This window comes from Parasteatoda tepidariorum, chromosome 1, assembly GCF_043381705.1.
Source record: "Parasteatoda tepidariorum isolate YZ-2023 chromosome 1, CAS_Ptep_4.0, whole genome shotgun sequence".
NCBI classification, from domain to species: Eukaryota; Metazoa; Arthropoda; class Arachnida; order Araneae; family Theridiidae; genus Parasteatoda; species Parasteatoda tepidariorum.
The window spans coordinates 39,600,236-39,613,368 of NC_092204.1; the positions used below are offsets into that span (position 1 = coordinate 39,600,236).

Here is a 13,133-nt window from a genome sequence, read left to right on the forward strand (position 1 = left end):
TTACTTCACTGAGAATGATCATTTTTCTAATATATTCTTGATATGATTTGTGAGATTCTTTTACTGCCCTCAATAGTGTTGTGGTGATCTTCAACACTCCTCCATAATTTCGAATGGTATCTTTGATTAGTCTAAGAGACATAATAGTATTCTCATGGTGACTCACATTAAGCATTGCTTTATTTATCGAAAAACCTCTCTCAGGATCAGAATTCCCATGTGGCAAAATTAAAACAGTTTTAAATAATGTAGTTAAATTCTTATATTTTAGATTATTGCTTTTTTATTTATATTTAGCCTATAACTCTAATTTTTTAGGAACACCAACAAAATTTTATCAGATTTTTAGGAATTTTAGGGTTTGCACATACTTTTAGGAATTTTATGAATTTTAGGGGGAATGCGACCCCTGATTGAAAAATAATAAAAAGATATAAAAAAAATTACTTTTCACTTTCTTTAACTATCCTTTATAAAATCTTTCGATTCGCTTAAGTAAATCCTGAGATATTGGAAAATATACAAAAAGTGATAAATATTAAAGAACTAAGTTTTCGGTAACTCTCCTGCCTATATTATTAAATATATACTATAACCTAAAATACCTGTTATTTTAAATAAATATCTTGTAAGGAAAAACTCCTATTATATAGGGTTTTTTTTTCCTTTTGCTCATTTAAAGTAAATTTTTTAAAAGTAATTTTGTATTTAATTATTTTTTTATTTTTAATATTAAGGAACCAAACTTTCGGCTGTTCTCCTGCCTATTCTATTGGGACTATATTTTCCATATTGTTGCATGTTTTGAAGTTTAAAAATCCAAAAGCCAGTTCTAGTTAGATTTTCTTAAGAGAAAGCTTTCTTATCTCAATATTCTCTATTATTTGCATTAAATTTTTATTCATTGAATTGGTGCATTTTCTTACATTACAAGTCATCATTTTTTTTTTAAATAAGTGTTTTAGTTATAAAAAAAATTACACAGTGCACCTATTTGATTTACAAACTAGATTTTGATCACAGGGACAAAACAGAGTGTAAACACCTTCTAGTTCACGTTGCCCATTTGGGTAATATAGAGTTAAATCTTCTGGTTCTGCTCCTCGAAGACAAGTATTTCCGACTCTTCCATTTGGCTTACATTCAGGAATGGAGTAACGTGTCCTACCTGAAAATAATAGACATCTTTTAGCTTTTAAACAAAATCTCTCTTTATAATATTAATGAAATAGGAGGAAATGGATTAAACTTGTTTAGTTAGGGCAAAATATTCAATTTAGCTTGGTATGATTTTTCACAGTCAATCCAAGTTATGTTATTGTAAACTAAATAGCTTTTTATTCTGAGCATAGCTCAAAAAGCGCGTTTAGGAAAATGGAAACAGCTCAAATTGCGTGTTTAACACGTTCATTGCCAGCCAAGTGCAGGTGGTTATACTCTATCTTAAAGACTGGTAATCTATAAAGATAAAATCAAAGTTAAAGTTTTTTTTTATTTTAGCTGCTATTTAAGTTTTTTCTTTAATAAATACTGCGTTATTGTCATCAGAAAACACCATATTTTCTACAAAAATAGTTGGATAATATCTTGGATTATGCATCTTGTTATTACTTAAAATGTCTTATTGACACAAACTATCGGGAAAAATTTCGTCACGTGATATTGCATGATGACAAAAGTGAAGGAAATGGGCGCAGCTCAAAATGCAAGCTTACGAAAATGGACATAGCTCAAAATGCATGTTTTAGAAAATGGACACAGCTCAAAAAGCATGTTTAAGAAAATGGTCTCAACTCAAAAAGCATGTATAAGAAATGGATGCTTCAAAAAAAAAAATGTGCCTTTCAATTCAAGTGTTATACTCAAACTTAATAACTGAATAAGAAATTTCACGCTAACTTTTTCTTTACTTTTTTTTTAACTAAGCATAATCATTACGGACTAAGTTCCAGGACTTTGGGATTGGAATGTTGAGTATATTAAAGGTATTACTTTGCAACTGATCTCTTCGTATTCAGAATACTAAACGATAAAATGGTTTTTAGAAATCAATATTAAAAATTTATAAGAACCGTGACAACCTTGTAAGAACTTTTAATTTGCATAGTCTTTTCTAAAAAGATTAATTTTAAAGAAATTTACTAAGTTCTGTAGGCAAATGGTTATGCCATTACGAATTTATTTGAATCTATTAGTTTATTTTTTAAAAAAATTTCCATACGAGAATTTTGAAGAAAAAATATATATGTATATTTTCATTTTCTTAAATATTCATTTTCAAGCCTTTTTTTTTTTAAATACGCATTTTGAGCTGCTGTATCTAGAATAAAAAGCTCACGAAATGTTATCACTGTAATATAAATAAAGTAGAAGGAGGTTTGAAAAGTTTTATTTTGAATTTTATTATAAATGTTACTTACTAATGTACAGTGTGCACAATGAAAAACGAACCACACTGAATAACTTTTTATCTAATGATCGGATCTTTGTGTTCTAGACTTCCATCTTAATGGCTCGAGGGGTGACCTCGAATATGCTAATTATTTAATGCAGACCATATTTTAAGTTACGAAATCAGACACGAAAAAGTACTTTTCCTGAATAAACATACCTTTTTTTCGACGGATTCTTATTTTTGACCCCCTAAGTATAGATGTTAGCTGAAATCTGGGAAATATGGTCCCCATAATTTGGTCAGAGGAGCGGTACAAAGTTTCGACCCCCCTGATGTCAATTTTATTTTTTACGTATTTCGCCATATCTCGAGAACTTTTTACACAACAATAAAATCGTTTATCCAAAATAACATCTATGCAAAAAATAAATTTTAGTAAATATTTATTATTTTATCAAGACGAAAAAAATTTTTAATTGTAAGGATATACAATTTTTCAAATCATTTTAAAGTATTTAATTTTACATGGCAAAATAAAAATTTGAGTAAAATCGGTTGAATAGTTTCCGATAAACTTTAATTTAATTTAATTAATCCAATAAATTTTAATAATCGGTTGAATAGTTCCGATAACTTTGAGGGTCCAAACTTTGGACCAATCTCCTGACCAAACTTTGGGGACCATATTTCCCAGATTGCGGCTACCCCCTATATTTTGGGGGTCAGAGATCCGAATCCCTTGAAAGAAAGATATGTTTATTTAGAAAAAGTACTTTTTTGTGTCTGATTTCGTAACTTAAATTATGGTCTACCCTAATTAATTAGCATATTTGAAGTCATCCCCTCAAGCCATTAAAATGGAATCCTAGAACGTGAAAATCTGATCATTAGATCAAAAATTTTTCAGGGTGGTCCTTTTTTTTTGGTGCACTATACAGATATTGTTTTTCAGAAGAAAAAAATTTTCCTTAAAATCAAATGAAATAATTTAGACTTTTATCAATAATATAGTATGCTCAATACTATGATACAAAAAATGGTTATTTTTATTCAATTTCTCTCTAAGTTGAATGGTTTGGTATTAGCTGTAAAATCAAATATTAGCTACTTGTTTTCAGTCATTTCTCTGTTTCCCTGTGACTATATGTCATATAAAATGAGATTTAATTGAAAATTTAGCTTTTGTAGATTTTGAACTTTTTTTTCCGAGATAAAATTTTTTTTTTTTTTTTTAAGTTCATTCACTTATCTTAGAATTAGAATTATTATTTATTTTTTTTAATTAATTCAGTTCAATCACTTCGTTAAAATAACTCTTATAAGTGGTACATTGGCCCGATGAGTAAAACACAATGTAATTTCTATAAAATAACTAGATGCTAAAAACAAGGTAATTTCTTTCTCTGATCTAACATTTTAAAACTCTCCTTTTTTAAATGGCCATTTAAACTTTTCATAAAGGCAGTATCATTTTCAAAAAACTCATATTTGTGACTAATAATAATTTGAAAAGTTTTATCACTTAATATTTGTCTTTTCTTTTTTTTTTTTTGCAAACTTAAATTTCATAAAAATTGCGAAAAAGAATTATCCCAAGTTGCTCCAGTTTACGGTATGAAACGTATTCGCGTTCAGCAATCACAGAACAAGACCCTGGGAGATCTCCCTTGTTAAGGACACGTAGAAATATTGCATTAAACCCAAATAAAGTTGGTAGAAAAGTGCAAAAAAGATAAAATTAGATGATTATTTTCAAGGAATTAGAATTCTAAGAAGAGTTCAGGGAATAATGACTTAAAGTTGTTTTGACAATATTGTTTTAAATAAACCATAAAAAGTAAAGAACTTAAATGCGAAGTTATTATAATATAATGAATTATTTGCAACTTTTAATAAAATCTATGGAATACTTACCTACTACGCAACATTCATTCGGACCACAATCTCTCTTACTGGAGCATTCTCTTGGTGTATTACAGATGCAAACCTAGTATATGGTAGTTGTTAGAATTCAACATTTTCATGGTTTCTGTTTAAACATATGATAGCTTGAAAAACAAGTTATACTTAAATAAAAGAGATGGCTTAAAATGCNTTTTTATATAATAAAAATATTTCTTAAAATTTCCATGATACTTTTATTTAGAACTATGTTTAATGTAGTTTTCAGTTCCATATAGTTTCTCAAGTTAAAAGATTTTAATCTATATGAAAATCCAGAGAGAAACTAACGTACTTCCTTCCTCTATGACTTTCCACACGCTAATGGGGAAAGCATGTGAAGTGTTGCCATAGGAAAAGAGTTCTGCTCTACGCCACCTGCAGCCCATTTCGATCGCCAATACAAGTTTTTACTTCATTATGAATTTGAACGAAATAATTTGTGATTTTGGCAATTAAGATTTTGTCATTGAATTATTTAGTTTAAAATTCCTTATAAATCGAAAAGTATTAGACTATTAGTAAAATAAATATTAAAAAATAATAAAAAGATATAAAAAAATTACTTTTCACTTCCTTTAACTATCCTTTATAAAACCTTTCGATTCGCTTAAGTAAATCCTGAGATATGGGAAAATATACAAAAAGTGATACATATGTTTTCAGTAACTCTCCTGCCTACATTATTAAATATATATCTTGGTAAGGAAAAACTCCTATGATATAGGGTTTTTTTTTCTTTTGCACATTTAAAGTAAATTTTTTAAAAGTAATTTTGTATTTAATTATTTTTTTTATTTTCAATATTAAGGAACTAAACCTTTGGCTGTTCTCCTGCCTATTCTATTAGGACTAAATTTTCCATATTGTTGCATGTTTTGAGGTTTAAAAATCCAAAAGCCAGATCTAGTTAGATTTTCTTAAGAGAAAGCTTTCTTATCTCAATATTCTCTATTATTACATATTTGCATTAAGTTTTTATTCATTGAATTGGTGCATTTTCTTACATTACAAGTCATCATTTTTTTTAAATAAGTGTTTTAGTTTTAAAAAAATTACACAGTGCACCTATTTGATTTACAAACTAAATTTTGATCACAGGGACAAAACAGAGTATAAACACCTTCTAGTTCACGTTGCCCATTTGGGTAATATAGTGTTAAATCTTCTGATTCTGCTCCTCGAAGACATGTATTTCCGACTCTTCCATTCGGCTTACATTCAGGAATGGAGTAACGTGTCCTACCTGAAAATAATGGATATCTTTTAGCTTTTAAACAAAATCTTTCTTCATAATATTAATGAAATAGGAGGAAATGGATTAAACTTGTTTAGTTAGGGCAAGATATTCAATTTAGTTTGATATGATTTTTCACAGTCAATCTAAGTTATGTTATTGTAAACTAAATAGTCACTGAGCATTTTATTCTGAGCATAGCTCAAAAAGCGCGTTTAGGAAAATAGAAACAGCTCAAAATGGTTGTGTTTAACACGTTCATTGCCAGCCAAGTGCAGGTGGTTATACTCTATCTTAAAGAGTGGTAATCTATAAAGATAAAATCAATGTTAAAGTTTTTTATTTTAGCTGCTATTTAAGTTATACAATAAGTTTTTTCTTTAATAAATACTGTGTTATTGTCATGAGAAAACACCATATTTTTTACAAAAATAGTTGGATAATATCTTGGATTATGCATCTTGTTATTACTTAATATGTCTTATTGACAACAACTATATGGAAAAATTTCATCACGTGATATTGCATGATCCAAGGACAAAAGTGAAGGAAATGGGCGCAGCTCAAAATGCAAGCTTACGAAAATGGACATAGCTTAAAATGCATGTTTTAGAAAATGGACACAGCTCAGAATGCATGTTTTAAAAAATGGACATAGCTCGAAATGCATGTTTAAGAAAATTGTCTCAACTCAAAAAGCGTGTATAGGAAATGGATACTTTAAAAAAAATGTGCTTTTCAATTCAAGTGTTATACTCAAACTTAACTGAATAAGAAATTTCTCGCTAACTTTTTCTTTACTTTTTTTTAACTAAGCATAATCATTACGGACTAAGTTCCAGGACTTTGGGATTGGAATGTTGAGTATATTGAAGGTATTACTTTGCAACTGATCTCTTTGTATTCAGAATACTAAACGATAAAATGGTTTCTAGAAATCAATATTAAAAATTTATTAGACCCGTGACAACCTTGTAAAAACTTTTAATTTGCATAGTCTTTTCTAAAAAGATTAATTTTTAAAAAAAATTATTAAGTTCTGTAGGCAAATGGTTATACCATTACGAATTTATTTGAATCTATTAGTTTGTTTTTTTTAAATTTCCATATAAGAATTTTGAAGAAAAAATATATATTTATATTTTCATTTTCTTAAATATGCATTTTTAAGCCATTTTCTTAAATACGCATTTTGAGCTGCTGTATCTAGAATAAAAAGCTCATGAAATGCTATCACTGTAGTGTAAATAAAGTAGAAGGAGGTTTGAAAAGTTTAACTTTGATTTTTTGTATAAGTGTTACTTACTAATGTACAATGGAAAACGAACCATACTGAATAACTTTTTATCTAATGATCGTATCTTTGTGTTCTAGGTTTCCATCTTAATGGCTCGAAGGGTGACCTCGAATATGCTAACTATTTAATGCAGACCATATTTTAAGTTACGAAATCAGGCACAAAAAAGTTCTTTCCGGGGATAAACATACCTTTTTTTCGACGGATTCTGATTTTCTACCCCTAAGTATAGGAGGCAGCCGCAATCTGGGAAATATGGTCCCCATAGTTGGATCAGGGGAGCGGTCCAAAGTTTCGACTCCCCTAATGTCAATTTTTTTTACGTATTTCGCCATATCTAGAGAACTTTTTAAGCGAATTGAAAAATCTTTGCACGCAACTATAAAATTCGTTTATCCAAAAATATATCCATACAAAAAATAAATGTTAGTAAATATTTATTATTATTTTATTAAGCCGTATTTATTATTTTATTAAGTCGGAAAAATTTTGAATTGTAAGGTATACAATTTTTCGCATAATTTTAAAATATCTAATTTTACATGGCAAATTGCAAAATTTGTTCAAAATCGGTTGAATAGTTCCTGAGAAATTTAATTTTTAAAAAAAATCTTATACTTAAAGTTTGGTTTCTCAGGAGCTATTCAACCAATTTTGCTCATATTTTGTATTTCGCCATGTAAAGTTAGATTATGATTAAAAAAATTAGGTAAAAATTTTTATACTTTACAATTCTAAAGTTTTACGACTTTTATGAAATAAAGAATAGTAAATATTTACTCAAATTTATTTTTTGCCTGTAATCTTTGGATAAACGAATTTTATAATTGTGTGCAAAGATTTATTAATTCGCTTTAAAAGTTCTCAAGATATGATGAAATAGGCATAAAATAAAATTAACTTTGAGGACTTAAAATAAAATTAACTTTTTTTGCTTTTTTGTGTCTGATTTTGTAACTTAAATTATGGTCTACCCTAATTAATTAGCATATTTGAGATCACCCCCTGTCGCCATTAAAATGGAGTCCTAGAACGTGAAAATCCATTAAAACTAAAGTTATTCAGGGTATTCCTCTTTTTTTTTTTTTTTTTTTTNTTTTTTTTTTTTTTTTTTTTTTTTTTTTTTTTTTTTTTTTTTTTGGTGCACTGTATAAACTTTTTTTTCAGAAGAAAACAATGTTCCTTAAAATCAAATGAAATAATTAATACTTTTATTAATAATATAGTATGTTCAATACTTTGATAAAAAAAGTGGTTATTTTTATTCAATTTCTCTCTAAGTTGAATGGCTTGGTATTAGCTGTAAAATCAAATATTAGCTACTTGTTTTCGGTCATTTCTCTGTTTCCCTGTGACTATATGTCATATAAAATGAGATTTAATTGAAAATTTAACTTTTATAGATTTTGAACTTTTTTTTTCCGAGATAATTTTTTTTTTTTTTTTTTAAAGTTCATTCACTTAACTTAGAATTAGAATTATTATTTATTTTTTTTAATTAATTCAGTTCAATCATTTCGTTAAAATAACTCTTATAAGTGGTACATTGGCCCGATGAGTAAAACACAATGTAATTTCTATAAAATAACTGGGTTAAAGATGCTAAAAACAGGGAATTTCTTTCTCTGATCATTTTTTAAAACTCTCCTTTTTTAAATGGCCATTTAAACTTTACATAAAGGCATTATCATTTTCAAAAAACTCATATTTGTGACTAATAATAATTTGAAAAATTTTATCACTTATATTAGTCTTCTTTTTTTTTTTTTTTTCTATAACGCTTCGAAACCCCGGAGGGAATTNTTTTTTTTCTTTCTTTTTTTTTTTGCAAACTTAAATTTCATAAAAATTGCGAAAATAATTATCCCTAGTTGCTCGAGTTTATGGTATGAAACGTATTCGCGTTCAGCAATCACAGAACAAGATCTCCTCTGTTATTGTATTAAACCCAAATAAAGTTAGTAGAAAAGTGCAAAAAAGATAAAATTAGATGATTATTTTCAAGGAACTAGAATTCTAAGAAGGGTTCAGGGAATAATGACTTAAGGTTTTAAATAAAGTCTTGTTTTGACAATATTGTTCTAAATAAACCGAAAAGAATAAAGAACTTACGCCATTAATTTATGCATGCATTAAATGCGAAGTTATTATAACAATGAATTATTTGCAACTTTTAATAAAATCTATGGAATACTTACCTACTACGCAACATTCATTCGGACCACAATCTCTCTTACTGGAGCATTCTCTTGGTGTATAACAGATACAAACCTAGTATATATTAGTTGTTAGAATTCAACTTTTCATGGTTTCTGTTTGAACTTACATTATGTTTGACATTTTATTAAACATATGATAGCTTGAAAAACAAGTTTTACTTAAATAAAAGAGGTAGCTTAAAATACGAATTGTAAATATAAAATTATGCAAATGGGCAATTTTAAACTGAATTTCATTTTTAGTATTTATGTCTCAGTATAGAGATGCCCAAGTCAGAGGCTGAACTAGATAACTTTAACTAATAGTTTCTCTATCAATCAATCAATTTCCGTTTGCACTATTCCTATAGGACGATTCGTATTCCTATCTTAATAGAAATGTATTCCTATTGGTTGCATCTGTAACTAATTGATCATTGATGGGTTTCCAGTGAACAGGTAAGTGAAGTGGCGTACGCTTAAATATCTTCTTCTTTCAAATCCGTTCAAAGTCGTTCTATAAGGTCTTGTTTTAAAAGACCGATGCAGTCCAGTAGATGTTCAGGTTGGACCGAAGAGCACTTGGTACAGAGGGCAAAACACTTTTCTCCTCCAGAGTACCTCAGTGATTTCAGGTGTCCACAGCGGTGACGTGTGATGGCGGTTTGAGACTGTCTGGTACCAAGCTCAAATATCTCTATACCATAAGTAATAATATGTTTAAGAAATGCAGTTTTTGTGAGAAAAAATGTATTATTAGAATCTCAAGAATACGTACATAAAAAAATACTTTAAACAAAAGCTTTTAAAATACAAAATTTATTTATTTATTGCGTCACAATTAAGTTTACTGCCTTAAGCAGCCGTAATTTAGCGATTTGCACTTTTTTCAAAGATGTCATTTTTATATCGAATTGTTCCTGTGTATTGTCTCCGAATATGTACGTCACAAATATCGGGATTTCCACTAAATAAAAGCTAACACAGAAACATCTCATTACCGTCGAAATTCTTTTGAGTTTTCACCAGAAAACATTCGGTAAAAATGTGGCTTATCATTATACTGCCCCTAGAATTTTACGGATAAAGTAAATTTAAAAATATTTATGAAAAAATTTAATTACATGCCGCAGTTTTTTATAGCCAAAATCATTCTTTAAACTTAAGTTATTATTTTTTAATTATAAATGTATCTGTACAGTACCGCTTGAGACGCTCTGATTTGAGACAGTGATTGGAGGTTGTCCCATTTTAGGTGGTAGGTCTTGAGACCAACATAATAACCAAATACCATCATCCACTGAACAATTTTCCTTTACCGCCTCAACTGGGAACGCTTGAATCGTGAGGTCACCAATGTCTCAACCGAAATTAAACAGCATTATTTGTTGAATAGGGCTCATAATTCTTTTTTGAATACCCCTATTTTTATATTATTTTCATTAGCTTCAAAAAATATACTTTTTACGCAAAAATGATTTTAAAAAAATGTTGATTTTTGTGTAATTTTGTTGATAAAATGTTCACATTTGGAGATTTTCACATGTTGATAAATCCCCACATTTGCAAGCAGTATGAAATGTTTAGATGAGAGCTTAATTTAAAAAAAAAAAAAAAAAAAAAAAAAAAAACTTAGGCGAAGAAGCAAACTTTGAAATTATAAAAAAATTTTGTAAAATTAAATAATTATTTTTAGTATTTTATTTGAAGTGTGAGAACATGTTTTAAGAAATCCCATTTAGATTTTATTTAAACCCATTCAATCTTTATAGAATTGTTGAAGCATTTTCTTGAAATTAAAGAAAAGATTTATCGTTGTAAGTAAAACTATAACTTACCTGAAATAATAAAGACACAACAATACTCAGAGTAAAATGCATCATGTTTCCCATCTAAAGAATTTTGCCTGAAAAAAATTAATATTAATCTTTTATTTAATTTTTTTCATTAATTAATTAAAATTCGTTTAAGCTGTTAAAGAGATTTGTCGACACTAACGTTTTCATACAAATATTTATTTTTCTGTATTTGAATTCATAGATTGTATCTATGTTTTATTTATAAAAAAATGAAATGAATTTACAATTTGTGTCTTATCATTCTTTTTAAATGAATATTGCCATGCAATGAGAAAATCAACGTGAGCGATAAAAAATTTAAAGTTGAGCTTTTTATATATTTTTTATCTTTATGTATAATAAGCTACCTAATTGCACAATTTGTTTTCCTAAAATAAATTTTGTTTTATCAGTCATTTTAAATTCTATTTTAGCATGCATAGCATTAGCAATCGAAAGGAAATAGTAACTAAATCACTTTCCTCAAAATATCGTAAAGCACTTACATGTTTATTATTATTAACATTGCTCGATAGATTAAGAGAAGGTTAAAATTTTAAGAAGATAATGATGAATCACGTGGACTTATGTATCAAACGTTAGTTTGGGGATGAATCAAAAATTAACCCACTTGCCTCGAAATAACCCGGTTGTTATTTCAGTTCCTTGTAAATTTATATCATTATCACTATGATTTATAAATTAAAATGAAAAGTTCTTTTTTATTGAAAATAAAAACATAAAATAACCCCAAAAAGATAAAAGATAGATAAAAAGAACACTTTATGACTATCTACAAAAATATTCGAAGTTTGAATATTTTATTATTAAAATGAGAACAATCTCAAAGAATTGTTATATATGACATTGATATATATGATATTTTATAATTGACTTTATAAAATCTGTTTTTAAGAATTGCTGAAACATTAATCTTAACTAAAATGCTTCCATTTAGATATAACTTTTATATTATTATGTTTTTTTATTTCAAAGTTCATCTTGTTTCAGTTGTAAAAAAAGCAAAAAATCAGAATAAAGGTGGTAATAAAAATTTAAAAAAACTCAGAAATTTAACATAAAAGCAACGAATGACAAGTTTGCAAAATAATTATAAGAAAAAGGAATTATTTTTAAAATTCAAAAGTACTTACTCTTGATTATTCAAATTGAATTCTTCACGGATGCGTTGTTGTCAAATATTTTCTAAGTTTTTGGACTGCTTCTTATACAAAATGTCTAAATAACATAAACAAAACAAGTTTAACACGAAAATGATTTCTTTCGATTTTTGGTTTAAATAGTTTGATATGATTTAGTATTAACCATAATTGCATTTACGTTTGAAATTTTGACTGAGAATAGCAATGACATAATATTCAAACTAAAATACGAAATTCATAAGGAAAGGTTGAAATAATTTCAACTAGTTATTGACAATAGTTGTGTTGCAATAACGTATTAAGAACTGTCTAGTTGCTCACACTACATGATGAGTAATCAAGATTTAAGTAATGAGCTTTTTACGATAAGGTTTTATTTCACTTAATAAGTACCTTGCTATCAAATTTTAAGAAACACGATTATTACATACGCATTGAGATAGTGATAAAAGTGGTTTTCCCGGTATTTGTTTGAGGAGAACATTCTAAATTGTATTCAGACATTTTTGGGTAAAGTGCAAAGAATTTTTCAGTTTTCTCAAAAACTAAAAGAATTTAAAAAAATATATTTGCTTGCTTTTTTTTTTCTTCTTCTTAAATTTGCAAGTTTTGTAAATTAAGTTATTTTAATTTTTAAGCGCTTTATTAAATCAAATGAGGATTATTTTAACACCAGAGCTATAAATAAAGTTAAAAGAGAGACAAAGGAGAAAAAATTTAATGTAAGCAATGCTGATGATATTTTAAGTTACAAATTGAGACACAAAAAAGTACTACTTAAATTTTTCTTTTACTACTACTACTTCTTCTTTTTTTCAATTCTGAAAGAACTGAGGTTTGCTACACTTGAAGCAATGTGATGATTTTAAACTACGTATATTTATAATTTTGACGTGAACAGACAAAAACTTAAATATTTTAAAAGTTAAAAAACTTTTTTTAATAATTGACAATTTGGGGACATATTTCTATTAAGATGTAAATTATCAAAATCACTGCCTTATTCTCAGTTTTTGCAAATTTTTATGAGCCCAGGTAATGCAGCATTGGAGTTAGTTTTTAAA

The 13,133-nt window shown here is 27.5% G+C and overlaps 1 protein-coding gene across 2 annotated transcripts; it reads right to left on the reverse strand.

Annotated features, from left to right (window-relative positions):
* Window positions 1–873: 873 nt before the first annotated feature.
* LOC107447005 (astakine) lies at window positions 874–12,479 on the reverse strand. Of its 2 annotated transcripts, none has more exons than XM_043038963.2 (4): window positions 12,061–12,475; window positions 10,907–10,974; window positions 4,310–4,382; window positions 874–1,168 (listed from the first exon to the last, which is right to left on the reverse strand). In XM_043038963.2, the coding sequence occupies exons 2-4, from the start codon at window positions 10,958–10,960 to the stop codon at window positions 978–980; spliced, it is 318 nt and encodes a 105-aa protein (XP_042894897.1). In that variant the 5' UTR covers window positions 10,961–10,974; window positions 12,061–12,475; the 3' UTR covers window positions 874–977. The 2 variants fall into 2 exon arrangements, with proteins under 2 accessions (XP_042894897.1, XP_042894896.1); XM_043038962.2 differs by lacking the exons at window positions 874–1,168; window positions 4,310–4,382 and adding exons at window positions 5,291–5,582; window positions 9,069–9,141 and having other exon boundaries at window positions 12,061–12,479.
* Window positions 12,480–13,133: the final 654 nt, after the last annotated feature.

Coding starts and splice junctions, on each gene's coding strand:
- LOC107447005 (XM_043038963.2), bottom strand. CDS start 10,960: ATGGGAAACATGATGCATTTTACTCTGAGTATTGTTGTGTCTTTATTA. Junction 4,383..10,906: donor TTGTGTCTTTATTATTTCAG/GTAAGTTATAGT, acceptor ACCATATACTAG/GTTTGCATCTGTAATACACC. Junction 1,169..4,309: donor GAATGAATGTTGCGTAGTAG/GTAAGTATTCCA, acceptor TATTATTTTCAG/GTAGGACACGTTACTCCATT.